Below are 15,178 nucleotides of genomic sequence, written 5' to 3'. Positions count from 1 at the left end.
AGCATGGAAAAAGTGTGTTAAACGCGTACAAAACACAATGCATGAACACTGATGGAGTAGGAGGCAGTATGGATGCTCGTGTGCAGCCGGACCCCGCTGAGGCTGCCGACGTCGCCGCGGGGGAGAAGGGCGGCGTGCGGAAAGGCTTGGGCGCATTGCGCATGCGTGAGGGGAGACGCCTCAGGGGGCGTCGCCGACGCGGCGACTGCGCCGGCGACGCTTCCTCCAAAGCGCGCGTGACGTCACAGCGCCACCTTCACCCCTCCCTGCGCAGCGGACGGACCCTTCTCTCGCAGGACTGGCAACCGCTGACAGGTACGTGCGGGCGGAGGCCGCGGTCCGCCGACACCTGCTGTATGTCTACCGGCGTGGGGTTTTTTTTTTTGGGGGGGGGGGGGGGGGGTGGAGGCACCGCGGGGGGAAGCCTCTCTCTTCGACCGGGATGCCGGCGATGGGAGAGGAGGGAGGGGAGACGGGAGATGCTCCACGGCCTGCGGCTAATGGCGTTAGCGCGGAAGCTAACTCCCAAGCCCTCCGCGCGGGCTTAAAACAGCGGTTATTCGGTCAAACTCGTTCTCCTTCCTCAGATCAAATCCGCTTGTAAAGATAAGGCCTCGGGCTTGCTCCGGACGCCGAGTCGCGCTAGCGGGCTAACGTTAATCCGTAGCGGGCTAAGGCTAGGGGATGCTGCAGCGGGCTGCCACCTTGACCCGTCCCGATGCTCGGGGCTCTGTTTCGGGGGGTTTCGAACCGACCTGGCATGCAAGGTGAGCTTGGTTGCCAGGACGACGGAGAAGATGCCCGACCAAACCTCGCCGGCCAAGTCCTACGGGTTCGGGTTGGTTTCAGGTTTGGTTTTGCAGTCACGACCAGCCTCTGCTGCATACCAAGGGTTATTGAAGGTGAATGATGGTTCTAAAGTTTAAAATGGTTCAAAATGCAGCTCTAGTGCCATGGTGGACTTTATAGTGGTCTTAATTGTGTTAAACAGCTCATACATTGGGCAAACTCATGCAGATAAGATAACACTTGACTGATCTATCGAAGTGCTGTTTTACAGTGGGCCCATATCCCTGTACACCACCTACATTGTTTGTTTGTGTAAATTCTTATCGCCATCTGCATGAGCAAACGGTGAGAGTAAGTATTTTAGGCTCTTGTTATGTCAGGGCGCTGGATATGACAAGTAACTTTACTCTTAATTCTTAACATTTATTAATACATCCAATAGATATACTTGCATACATTTACTTGAGTAGAAATTGTACTTTTACTAGAGTCGTTTTGCATCGGGATATTTTACTTTTACTATGAGTAAAGCGCTGAGTACTTTCTCCACCACCACTAGCCATGTTGCTCAATGGCATGTGGCAATATGATAATTGATTCCGATCCCTCAGTTCTGTGGGTTGATGGGTTGCGGGCGTGGAGAGACAAGTTGTGTGAGTGGGGTATGTCCCTGTTGGCACACACTACCAATGTCTAATGCCCCGCCTCCCGCCCAAATGCTTCCTTTATGAGTGTCGGGCCGGCCCTGCTGGTTCCATTAAAGCCACACAGGCTCCTGTAGGCGACTGCAACTTTGAAGAATGAGCCTGAGCTAGCATTAGGAAGCTTAGGGCCTTAAAATGTTCATTCACACTGTAGAAGTGTGGTTAAGGTGTTTGCCTTGTTTGGGGATATAGTTGTGTACACAAGTTATTAGGTGAACTCCTCTATTGATTCATAACTGAAAAGTTGAGTAGATGTGATTGGACCATAGAGGAATGTTTTATGAGTAATACACTGAAAGAAAAGTTTCCAGTGTAATTGTGAAAGGAAAGGCATCTGAGTTTATTATGCAATCCATGCACATCATAAGAGGAGATATTTATGAAATATTGGAGATTAAGGCATTTCGCTGAGGCCATTGTTTGACCATTCCCTTTCTCAACTCCAGTACGTTTTGAGTACAGTTTAAGTGTTTAAAAGACTCCCTTTGTGTGGAAAACGTTTTCTTTTCATACATGGTGACATTTCCTCTGCTTACAGAAACACACTTATCTTCGGTGCACAGTAGAAAATACCTGATATCCATGAATGCATGTCTCTCCAAGGATTTTTTTATTTTTATTTTTGATTTGGGTAATGCTATGGTCTTGTCACATGGTTGGAATTCCCGCTGTATCAGTTGGTACATGCAGAAAAACAATCGTTTAAAGTGTGGTCTTGATAAGGTTTTACAGTTGAAATCTATCTGAAATTAAACATAGACCTATTTTTAATGGAGCAAGAAATGCGTTGTGTACATTAGTACAGTCAAATTGAAAAGTGCTCATTCAGGAACATTCAGTTCTTTTAGGTTGGAGTAGGCCCCAACCCTGTCTGCACCTTCATCACACCTCTCCTGTAAACCAGTAAAATTATAGCGACTACAGAGTTTTAAGCTATTCACATACCAGTGCCAATATGATTTGAATGCTTTAGCTGTCAGTCACTACGTAATCACCTGATCATGATTGTCTGCACTGACTGCGATCATTTTATAAAATTTGATTACGTAATTGTATAAGTCCATTCAAATTTCAGGGAAATTTTAAACCAATACAAGTCATGTTGCAAAGAATAGAATTTGGATTAGGTTGGGTTGAATTTAACTGGGTTCTCACCAGGTGCTTGAGGTGCTTGAAGTGTGTGACTTTTGACATCAAATTTCAGTACCAGAATACCTTGAAAATAGCCCCTTTTGCGCTGATGTGCTTGTGGAGTACCTGTAAGAAGAAAAACGCGATCATTGAGAACCTGTGACATCAAAATCATAATGTAATACAATTTTGTTTGTGTGTGTGTGTGTGCGCGCGTCCCTTTCTCAGATACTGAACCTTTATTGCCGAACCATCTATTGATGATCTTTAGATCCTTTCCCTCCTTCGTTCAGCACTTCCCTGTTCCCAGAGTGTCTCTCTGGATCTGTCACTCTGTGCTGTTGCTATGGCTACAGCGCCCCCTCCCTTTTTTTTTTTTTTTTTTTTTTTCCTCCCCCAGCTGCTGTGTCATTGTCTGGTCTGTCTGTCTGAAAGCTCTGCTATGAAAGGATCTTCCTCTGGGTCCTTACATTTACAGCAGCCCTGCTTTTCCTAATGGGAGATCTCTGTGTTCCTTACTGGTTTCCTAATGTCACCCTGACTCCCCTCTCACCTCTCCTCCGTCTGCAGATAATGGCAGTACCACCAACCTACGTTGACCTTGGAAAGTCCGCCAAGGACGTTTTCACCAAGGGATATGGTGAGCACAAAAGAGCTAAATTCACCTCATTTAATCAACATCTACTCTGGTAAAAAAAAAGAATTGTGGACCTATGTGGAGTAACTACCCAGGAAGTTTACACAGGTGTTAGTGAAAGTTTTTGCAGTGTTAGAAATATGGCCTCAGCCCATATTTTTGTGCGGAATCATTTCATCACTTTGAAGGTAATAGTTGAGGCCCTTTTTTGCAACCACTTTAATTGTAATGCTCTTTAAAGTAAAAGTGTAATGTCAGATAAAACAAAAATAAAAAAATACATATATTTATTTTACACAATTCAGTTCTTGTTCAATTTTTCACACTCCCCACCCTGGGTAAAGTTTCTTTATGAGAACTTGTACAGCTCTGCGTGGACTAATTCAGTTACATGTCCTACCCTCATTCATACATGAGTCTAGTTCAGAGGTCACTAATCGGCTGACCGCGGTCCGTATCCGGGCCCAGACGCCATCCTCTCCGGACCTAGATCTATATCCCATAAATTACTGAGAATTAAAACATTTTGACGGAGCGTTTCTATTTTAATCGGCACAACTTTTATTTACATTTACATTAAGTCATTTAGCAGACGCTTTTATCCAAAGCGACTTACAAGGGAGAATAACATTCAAGCTACATTGCAACAGAGACATTCGTGTAACAATAAATACTGCTAGGTAGTGCTAAGTAAATTGCCTTTATTGCCTTTATTGCCTTTACAGTACTGGAGGAGTGGTCCAGGAACGTCACAGACCAATTGCATGTGTTGTAAATCATCTCACATGATGTTACTCAGCCAATCAAATCTGCTCATTCCGACAAGCGTCTCACTGTCACACACAGTCGAGAGACGAGACGAGAGAGGAGAGTCACGCAGTGAGAGATCTAAGTCAGTCAGGGAGAAGTCATTTCACATGGCGTGCTATAAAAAGAGAGAAGTAGGCAGCGAGAACTTTTTTTAATCAATAATGGACAGATTGTTACATGTTCATTCTTCCCACGGGCAGTTCAAAACCAGTGTCTCATATGCTCTGACACCGTGGTGATTATTCAAAGCAGCAACGTGAAGCTAAAAGACGAAGCACAGATCTTTTGAACAAACACATCCGCTCAAATCCCAACTGAGAGCACAGAAAATAAGCGATCTAAAAGCCCAATATGATGGATCCACCAAAATCCTAGGACAGAATGAAAGAGGACAAAATCCTATCACATTCATTCACTGCCCAACAATGTGCTTATAAATGTTCCCTAAACGTTGCTTGGGTTTTTGGTCAACGTAAAAAAAAATGTACTGACGGAGAGGTTGTCAAGGAGTGCACGAGTGCGGTAGCTGAAACCTTATTCGTGGGAAAACAAAAAGAAGAGTGTTGGGAACAAATCAAGCAAATACCTATGTCAGCATCATCAGCCACAAAGAAAGCTGAAATTTTAACCCAGGATGTGCTCACATGACTGGATGAAGCAATACATAAGGCTCCATGCATAGGCTTAGTTGTAGATGAGTCCACTGATGTGTCTGACGATGCTCAGCTGTTAGTTTGTGGAAGGTTCTTCCACAAGGAGAAAACGAGTTCTGTGAAGACCTGTTAAGCGTTACACCCCTTCTGACCAGTACAAGAGGAGAGCACATCTACCTGGCCATAAAGGAGATGCTAGCAAACAGGGCAATAGAGCCGAAACAGGAGGTTTCAACAACCACAGATGGAGCCCCTGCCATGGTAGAGAGAGAGGAAGGAGCTGCGGCAAGAATGAAAGGGGGCAATCCTGAGCTCATCTCTTATCATTGCGTTATTCATCGATCGGTACTTTGCTCCACCCCGTCAGAGCACGGCCTGACTTTCTGAAGTGATGAGAATGATAAACTTTCTCAGGGCGTCCTCTTCCCATCAACATCGCACGCTCAGGGAATTCCTCAAAGAAGTTGACGCAAATGCTGATGACCTTCTGCTGCACAACAATGTCAGATTGCTCTGCAAAGGCAAGGTGTTGGAGCGCTTTGGGCCAATCCGAAGGGAAATCGCAGCTTCCTTGGCACAGCTGAAGAGCCAAAAGGCAACACCATGTCCTCTCTTTTTAGAAGATGAGAAGAATAGATATTGTGGCTTTTTTTGGTTGATCTCACTTCACACCTGAATTAACTTAATTTAAAGCTACAGTGCTAGGACAATTCAGTTTGTGACCTGATAACAGCCATTCGCTCCTTCCAGAGGAAACTCGAGGCGTTCAAGGAAGACTGTGCACTCTTCTGAACAGTGCAGGAACAGGTTCAGGGTGAGAAAGTGGTATCTTCTTTTGTAGACTTTGTTGACAAGCTGATTGTAAACTGCAGCAAATGTGTTTACAGCTTCAGCCTTGGACAGCAGCTCACCGTGTTTATTCAGAACCCATTCCTCTTCAAGGATATCAGGGGGTTCTCAAAGGAAGTCACTCAGCACTTCAAGTGAGCAAACGCTGGGCCTCTCCAAATGCAACTGGTTGATCTCCAGTCCAATGTGGCCCTGAAAAGATTATTTTGGAGGAACTTTCCCAGGTCTGAGAAAAATAATCATGTACACATTGACCATGTTCAGCTCCACATACAGCTGTGAGGCAGCTTTCTCCACAATGAACATTATTAAAACCAAATATCGTTCCAGGCTCACCAATGAGCACCTACAAATGTGCATGAGAATGGCCCTGACACCAATTCAGCCCAGATTAAAAATCCTGGCAGACCAAACTAAAACTCATTTTTCTCACTGAACAAGAGAAAGTGGTGGAGTATGATATATATATATATATATATATATATATATATATATATATATATATATATATATATATGAGGGAAAGAAAGAGAAAAGTGTTCCAGCTGTTCAACTGTTAGGATTGGTTATTTAAAAATTTTAGATAAGTTAGTTAGATTAGTTTAGATGTGAAATTGGAGTTAACAAAAAAGGGCCCTTATTTTAGTTGAAAATGAGAAGAATATTTATTTAATATTAGAGTACTTAATATTTATAATCCCTCTAGTTCAATGTGAAAGCTGATAAGAAATATTGTTTAAATATTATTGAATTGTGCTTTATTTGATTTGACAGTCAGTTGTTGACTACATACAGACGTTGATACAGCTGCCAGGCTACTTCAATATGGCACTGAATCACAAAGTCAGTTAGACATTATGATGTTCCGGACCTTTGCTTGACGAAAGTTTTCTCTAACTGGACCTTGTTGAATTGGAATTATACCCCTGGTCTTGTTGGTCGGGCTCCTCCGCTGGTGTGTCGCCACCCAGTTTATAAACCGTGTTTTCTATTAGAGGACACACAATGTCCCTTGTCGTTTAAGGCTGTCTTATAATTCTGCCATTGCTGGGGAAAATATTGAAGGCATCGGTACATTGGAAAGCCAGATTATGTCCAGATTTTGACTATTTGCTGCTCTCCCTCGGAGCAGCGGTCGCCAATGGACTGCATTGGTGCACTTTTTCAGTCACTGCAGACACTCAAAGGCCTTTTTACAGTGGATACTTGTTATTCACCCACTCACACAATAACACATTGATGGCAGCAGGCCATCCGGAGCGATTAAGGGTTGGGTGTTCGGCTCAAGGACACCTCAACATCACCGCCGCCCTAATATCATGCTTTTTGACTGAAGTCAGTTGTGCAGCAGGCATGAAGTGCAAACGCATCGTTTTAACAGGATGGATGGTTAAACTGATGAGTGAGTGAACAGGCAGACATGTGGACAGAATAATGGATTATTAGGTGATTTCTTAAAAAAATAAAAAATAAAATTAGAAAGAAGAGGGAGTGATAAATTGCTGTTGTTGGATGGCCAGAAAACAAAGGTAGATGAGTAGAATTAGGGCACAGCAATACAATACAGGTATGGATGGTTGAATCAATGGTTGATGGATAGAATGCAGGATGGAGGAGGAACGGTGTTATGAGCTTCACAAGGCCATTCCTCACATCTGACAAGAATCATACTCTCGCTGAAACAATGGCAAGGCAATACACCCTGCACGCCATGATGTGGAAAAATTGGATTAGCAAAAAATAAATGAATAGGATAGGGTTTATATATCTATCTACAATATATATCTATATCTCGCCCCACCTTTTAAAATGGCTGCCTAGGTCATTTGCATTGCCATTAAATATTTATATTATTTTGACCTTTGGAAAAAAATGTATAATAATAATCTTGTCTCTTCCAGGCTTTGGCCTCATCAAGCTGGACTTGAAGACAAAGTCTGAGAATGGATTGGTGAGTCTGTTATCACATTATCAGAGCTGCCACTCCAAGCGGCAGAGATCTACTCTTGGCCTTAAGAGGCTCTTGATTTCACAGCGCTGGACAACAGAGCGGCTTGTTAGCGGAGAACCAGCCTCTGCTGAACCCACTGACAGCGATAACATGTCTGTGAGAAGACATGTCAGTAGAGGTTGTTTGAAAACGTCCAATATTTTGAATTTGATGCTGGTTCCCAAAGCAATAGTTTTTTTTCTGATACCGATCTCCTTATCTTGGAGTAGAGTATACCGTATTACATTAGTATATTATCAGTAGCTCTGAATTGTTTGTTCTTATTAAATAATGACTTAATATCATCCGATTGACATTAATTGCCTCAAAAAGGACTGTATATCTAATGAAACTGACCAGCTATTCACTAAAATGTAGGTGGATTAGTTTTACACCTGAGCAGATGCCTTTGTAATTGTCTATATGGCAGATGCATAAAAATAGTATCTCATTCATAATATATCCATTATCCATCTGCAACAAGCCTCATAAACCAATTCTGATGAATTGAAAGAAAATTTCAGGATTCTTATCCAGGATTCTCCTTGTGGTCCATTTCATTGCACCATCTAACATGATTCCATTGACTCCTCCACTACACCCTTTGCCTCTCACCTCCCTACCGTAGGAGTTCACCAGCACGGGCTCGGCCAACACGGAGACCAGCAAGGTGTCCGGCTCCCTGGAGACCAAGTACAAGTGCGCAGAGCACGGCCTGACTTTCACGGAGAAGTGGAACACCGACAACACTCTGGGCACTGAGATCATTCTGGAGGACCAGGTGGGTGCGGTCATCGGATGGATGGATAGAGGGATAAATACATACTGTATATTACGGCTGCACTATTATGGCTTAAATGATAATCACGATTATTTTGCTCAATATTGTGATCACGATTATTCATCCGATTTGGGAGACACAATTATTTTTTTGCTCTTTGTAATTCAACAGAAAACTGCCCTCACTATAATAATGTATTTTATAAACCTATAAATAAACTCAAATGTGCAAATCTTTGGTTCAAAATAGGACTTTATTCACATAAATTCAGTGTGTGTGTGTGTGTGTGTGTGTGTGTGTGTGTGTGTGTGTGTGTGTGTGTGTGTGTGTGTGTGTGTGTGTGTGTGTGTGTGTGTGTGTGTGTGTGTGTGTGTGTGTGTGTGTGTGTGTGTGCGCGCTCCACAGAGCTTGCTGCGGGCTGCCGCACGGATTATTTGCTTTGTCACACATTGAGTATTACGATCAGACGAAAAACGAGGGCAAATTGCACTCTGCAAAATGTTATGGGCGTCTGCGCTGGCATTATATTAGCACAATATCTTTTGTGAATCAGATGCTGAGACGGCACAGATAGCAGACAATTAATTGTGGAGGCCAATATCGACATTGCGATGAATATACAATTAATTGTGCAGCCTTACTGTACATACCATACGTACACACCTAGTGAATGATTGTTGGTCCTGAACAATTGAAGTCGTCCAATATCTGCCCCGCTCCGTCCAACTCTCTCCTTCTTACTTTCCAGCTGGCTAACGGTCTGAAGCTGACGTTTGACTCTTCTTTCTCGCCAAACACTGGGTAAGAACATCAGGCAGTGCTTTTGAACGTGGTATGTTTCGGTTTTGGGAAGGGAATGTAGAGTGAATTTAAGATGCTGAGAGCTGAAACGTTGGCCTTGTATATGTTGTATAGGTTGTGGAGATACAAATCCAATTTCTTCCATAGACCATGTGAATTGAAATGGCCATTAAGACTTGGATTGGAATTACTGTCTAGGAAGAGTTATTTAGGCACACATGCATATCGGCATGAAATAAAACGACATCAAGTCACCCAAGTGACTTGTGACTTGTGAAGTGATTGACTGTCCATTCGAAAAACTACAAACAAACTCAAAAGTGCAACTTTTTTGTCCGTACGCAGGAGACTCCCGAGATTCCGTGTTGCGAATTTGGAAGTAATTGTTTAAATTCCTCTCGGTGAAAACTGATTCTGAAACTATCCTCTTTCTGATCATTTATGGCATTTGTCTGAGTTTGAGACATGTCAACAATCATGTTTCTGGTTCTGAAAACCCCAAACCCTCCCTCCCGATCTCCAACAGTAAGAAGAGTGGAAAGATCAAGTCAGCATACAAGCGTGACCACATCAACCTCGGCTGCGACGTGAACTACGACATCAACGGCACGGCTATTCACGGCGCAGCGGTGGTAGGCTTTGAGGGCTGGCTCGCTGGCTACCAGATGACCTTTGAGGCCGGCAGGAACCGGATCACCCAGAGCAACTTCGCCGTGGGATACAAGACCGACGAGTTCCAGCTCCACACAAATGTGTAAGCCCGCGCAGCAGGAGGAAATGGGTAGAAGTTGTACAAGACAGCTTGGGCACATCCAGGATTAAAGTCCTAAATGCTTAATGCAAACCATTAGCAGATGGGAGTTTTGCAGTTGTGAGAAACATGTGCATAGAACATTTAAAGGAATACTGTAGGTTGGGCTAGTAGTTGCATTTAAAATAACTTCTATCTAGTTTTAATAGCAAGATAACAAGAGACTTCAATAACTCAGCCTTTGAAATGTTGGAATTCGTTCATAATAAGCTTGGCTAGTTGAACCCCTCTGTTGTCATGCATCAAGCTTACACATTTAGCATGCAGCCTGTCGATATCTCAGCTCTGTGTACACAGAGAGAGGGAGAAATCTTAGTTCATATTAATATAAAAGAATAATGTACTACAGAGAAATCAAAGGACAGCCTAAATTTTTGATACCATCCAAACTAATCCCCGTACATTTAGTCACATAGTTATTCTGTCCTTACATAATATCAATGTGAATAAATGAACAGTGTGTTGCGGGTTCTTTGCACACTTTCTGTTCGTAAAGAACATCCCTTGTGGGGCCTTGAACCCAAATCCCAGGCTTAGCCAGACCCCAGCTGAGCCTTGGCCGCAGTGAAAACAAACTGGGCCCAGACAGACAGAAGCTTCCCAGCTTTATTATCTCGTCCTCGCCTGACCGACTGCATGCTGGTTATTTTTGCCCCGGGTGATGAGATTTAGCATAATGCCAATGAGGGAAAGAGGTAGTGAGTGATAGAAACAGGGAGAGTTGTCACCTGGCCAGGCCTGTCTCTTTCAGTGTACACCTAAGGTGTGTGTGTCAGGTCAGGTGAAGTTTAAAGTAGTTTGGCAACTAATACGCTGGATTCCAAGTCAGGTGTTTGCTTCATTAACAAAATTGCAATTTTGACCCAGGACCAGTATGCTATGAATATGTGATTTTTCTTATGAAAATTAACTAAATCTACCTTGGGAAGAAAAACACAAAAACACCTTTTGGAACTTCAAATTCATGCAGACACTGACCTTTTATTTTTCTTTGAAGCCTTCATGGCTTTTTAAATTATTTTTTAAATTATTTAACGGTAGGTAAATGCTAGTAATCTAAAGGTTGCTGATTTGATCCTGCTAGCATGCTGTAGTGTCCTTGAGCAAGACACTTAACCCCTGATTGCTCCTGATGGCTGCATCCGTCAGTGTTTGAATAAGTGTAAGTCGCTTTGGATAAAAGCGTCTGCTAAATGTAATGTTTATTGAAGAAGTCCATTTTAAGGAATGCATTTTGATGTCCTCTTGTGGTCATTGAGCTAAAAATGGACCATTTCCTTATGACTGATATGCAGTAGTTCTGTGGCTTTACAGGAGTGTGGTTGTTTTTCAAACCTTTTTTATTATTGTTTTTTTATACTCTTTTATTGATCAAACACTTACACTTGAAAAGGCCAGTATTTTGAAACACAAACCTTATTTTTCATCCAAGTGATCAGGAATCTTTTATCGACAGAATTTCGTGTGGACTTAACTCCCAATGATGGAAAACTAAGGTTCAAGTTAAAAGATACAGATGTCACATTCATGTCAAGTTTAGTTCAATTCTGCTCCTGCGCTTCTCTGCAGAAACGACGGCACCGAGTTTGGCGGCTCCATCTACCAGAAGGTGAACGACCAGCTGGAGACGGCGGTCAACCTGGCCTGGACCGCCGGAAACAGCAACACCCGCTTTGGCATCGCTGCCAAGTACCAGATTGACACCGACGCAGCCTTCTCTGTGAGTGGCGTAGTCTGGCCTAATCCGACAAGAGTGACTCCCTCGTCCAGTCCGGGCAGATTTAGAGAATGAAAGAGGAAGAAGTAGAGGAAGATATATTTGTATAGCACCTTTCATACAAAGTGCTTTACATTAAAAAAAAAAAAAAAAAAAAAAAAAAGAGTAGAATCTACAGAGTAGAATAATACAATAATGATATACATTTAAAACATGGTAAGAATAAGCTAATAAAAGTAGATATACAAATTGCATTTAATAAAAAAGGTAAATATTCTCACTTTGGGGGGGGGGGGGGGTGGACTTGGTGAGAAGCGGTAGAATTAAGATTTTCTTCCCAGCTTGAATCCGTTGGGTGGATTCTCTAAGGAAACCAAGTGGGAGTTTATGCAGTAGAACATGGACACGAGTGTTGCTTAACTGAAGCACTTAGCGTCGCTAATTGCACTGGACGTGAGCTGCGGTGGAATGGAAGCCAGCGCTCATCCTTCCCTCCACACGGCTGTCAATCCTGCCGCAACTTGAGCTGATACATGTGCCACTAAAATTTCAAAATGATGCTAATATTTTCTGTGGAATACCATCCTACCCTTAATTTCGCCATGTGTTTTACGTTCTGTAATAGATTGATGGATAGAGAGGTAGGTACTTTAATAATCCCCGAAGGGAAATTGCAACTCACATCAACACAATAAGGCAAAATAATAAAGATATAAAATAAAAATGTGTAAAAAGAAAATGGCAATATATTAAAAATAGACAATTACAAGTAGAGTTAACTGTACCCAATAAAAAAAACAAATCTACCAATATACACTAAACCTAATGATAAACAACATTTATCAAAGATAACAGAGAAACAATAAAAACAAAAAAGAAAAGTCACGTCCAAAAATAATACAGGGTTAGCAACCATATTTTTGCAACCATATTTTTTGTAGTATCAAATATTTTACATATTAGATCGATACTGGATACTTTATTTATACCCAGAAGGAAATTGCAGTGTCTCAACTGCTCACATCAAAATGGTAAAAAAATACAAACAAATATATACAATTAACATAGCAATTAGTGCATAGCAGTGTACACAATAGAAACATGGCAATATACACTGAAACTAATGATAAATAAACAACAAAGTAACCTAAAATGAACAGAAAAACAATAAAAAAAAAAAAGATTAAAAAAAAAAAAGAAGTTCATGTCCAAAATGAAATACACGGTCCTTCTTATATGATAAACAGTGAAGCTTAAATACTGACATCCGTTTTTTAAGTACTGACGTCCGTTTTTTAAGTATTGACATTTCTATTGCCTAGGCATGAATGACGTCAAGTTCATAAATGAATGAATTTATTTGAGGTAATTACTTTATTAACTTGTGAAATAATCTTTTGTATCTTTTGGTTCCGTGCAGGCCAAGGTGAACAACTCCAGTCTTGTGGGTCTGGGCTACACGCAGACTCTGAAACCAGGTGAGAGTTCTATTATTTTTTTACATTTTTTTCTTTGCTAGAAGACAAAGTTGTTTATTGGACTAAAATTTGGTTCAAACTTGAAGAAATTGAATGAATTGGCCTTTAAATTATGATGTTATGATTCAACAAGATTATTATTATTTTTTTACATATTTTCTCAGTGGCAAAACTGTTTGTCGTTTGGATTACCTTGGTTAAAACTTAAAAAGGAATTTATATTGAAAAATGTAAGGGAACTTAAATTATAACGTTAGAATTCATTCTTAATAAGTCCATTTGAGGGAATGCATTTTAACAAATGTCATCTAAAATATCTGACACTATTATTAAACAAAAACGGACCATTTCCTTGATCACTGAGATACAATAGTTTGAGTTCTTTTTTTTTTTTTATCTCGATGGCGACTGAAATTCTCCCTGTGCTTCCTGACTTGTGTTGACGTGTCGCCGCAGGCATAAAGCTGACCCTCTCCGCTCTGCTCGACGGGAAGAACATCAACGCCGGGGGCCACAAGCTCGGCCTCGGCCTCGAGTTCCAGGCATAAGAAGAGAAAGAAGAGCCTGTTTCTCTCTCCCCCGCCCCTACACACACACACACACACACATTTACCACCGACCCACCATGAAATGAACCTCCCAATTCCTGTTACAAAATAGCTAGCCCTCACGATCCCCCTTCTACTCCCTAGATATGCTCAAGGTGAATCACGGCAGCGTTGCTCAGGTCAAATCGTCTGAATTGGCGATCTTCTCGGCCCAGCTAAAAGGAACATATGTGTAATATATTTGAACAAATGGGACCCAGACAAAATTGTAACTGAAGTTAACATGAAAAAGTTAGGATTTTGACATGCGTGCCTGTAGTTCATCTTGCTGCGACCAATTTTTCATTCCACTACCACCATGCAAAACGCTTTTAACATTTATTACTCCCCCCCCCCCTTTACTATAAATGGGATAAAAGTAATATTAAACAGATGGCACAGAAACACAGTGGACCTAATTCAGCTAGCGTACAGCTTCAATCTGTACCACTAGATGGTGCTGTTGCTGGGCATATTGCCGCTCTGCCCGCAGCATTCTGTCGTCGTCCAACGGTCAAATAAATCTTGGGACGCTGGAGAGTGTTCCTCTTCTCTCTCTCTGTTCTTTTCAAGGGAAGTGTGTCTTAATACAGTAGGAAGGGTTAGTGGCCCTTGATGGAAGCAGCTGTTTGTAGCTCTACTTCAACCGGTCGTGTACATTCTGTGTTTTTTGTCTCACTTTGTCTTTTGTCGCTATGCATTGGTTGTGAATTATGTCATTTGTTGCATAATGCAAAGACAATATTATTTTACCAATGGTCTTGCGTAATTTAACCATAATTGCTTGTCAATTGTTCCTGGTCTGGAAAAGGGAAGGGAGCTTGTCTCTTCTTACCCCTAACACCCTTTCGATAGAAACTCGGTGGAAGGGGAGAAAATAAAGGACAGGAGATGGTAGTCTTCCAATCATGGTCATTTGAACAGAGCCTAGTGAACTTGACAGTGTTGTCACACTCCCTGAGTTAAATAAAGATCAAACTGAACCAGTTTCTGGTTGTGTGATTGACTATTAGAGGTATGACTTGCATCTATCTACAAACCGTAATTCCAATGAAGTTGGGACGTTGTGTGAAATGTAAATAAAAACAGAATACAATGACTTGCAAATCCTTTTCAACCTATATTCAATTGAATACACTACAAAGACAAGATATTTAATGTTCAAACTGATAAACTTTATTGTTTATTTGCAAATATTCACTCATTTTGAATTTGATGCCTGCAACACGTTCCAAAAAAGCTGTGACAGGGCCATGTTTACCACTGTTACATTACCTTTCCTTCTAACAACATTCAATAAGTGTTTTGGAAGTGGGGACACTGATTGTTGAAGCTTTGTAGGTGGAATTCTTTCCCATTCTCGCGCGATGTACAACTTCAGTTGCTCAACAGTCTGGGGTCTCCATTGTCGTATTTTGCGCTTCATAATGTGCCACACAT

General features: G+C 41.7%; 1 protein-coding gene across 3 annotated transcripts; it reads left to right on the top strand.

The window, feature by feature from the left end:
- The first annotated feature begins 228 nt into the window (after positions 1–228).
- On the top strand, positions 229–14,726 carry vdac1 (voltage-dependent anion channel 1). Of its 3 annotated transcripts, none has more exons than XM_080013983.1 (9): positions 229–315; positions 3,195–3,264; positions 7,475–7,524; positions 8,192–8,344; positions 9,093–9,145; positions 9,672–9,899; positions 11,526–11,676; positions 13,094–13,151; positions 13,608–14,726. In XM_080013983.1, the coding sequence occupies exons 2-9, from the start codon at positions 3,198–3,200 to the stop codon at positions 13,697–13,699; spliced, it is 852 nt and encodes a 283-aa protein (XP_079870109.1). In that variant the 5' UTR covers positions 229–315; positions 3,195–3,197; the 3' UTR covers positions 13,700–14,726. The 3 variants fall into 3 exon arrangements, with proteins under 3 accessions (XP_079870109.1, XP_079870111.1, XP_079870110.1); XM_080013985.1 differs by lacking the exon at positions 229–315 and adding an exon at positions 336–354; XM_080013984.1 differs by lacking the exon at positions 229–315 and adding an exon at positions 897–902.
- The last annotated feature ends 452 nt before the right edge of the window (positions 14,727–15,178 follow it).

This window comes from Zeus faber (genome assembly GCF_960531495.2).
Source record: "Zeus faber genome assembly, chromosome: 14".
NCBI lineage: Eukaryota > Metazoa > Chordata > Actinopteri > Zeiformes > Zeidae > Zeus > Zeus faber.
The sequence above is the reverse complement of the archived record's forward strand: the minus strand, read 5'-3'. Positions and strand labels throughout refer to the sequence as shown.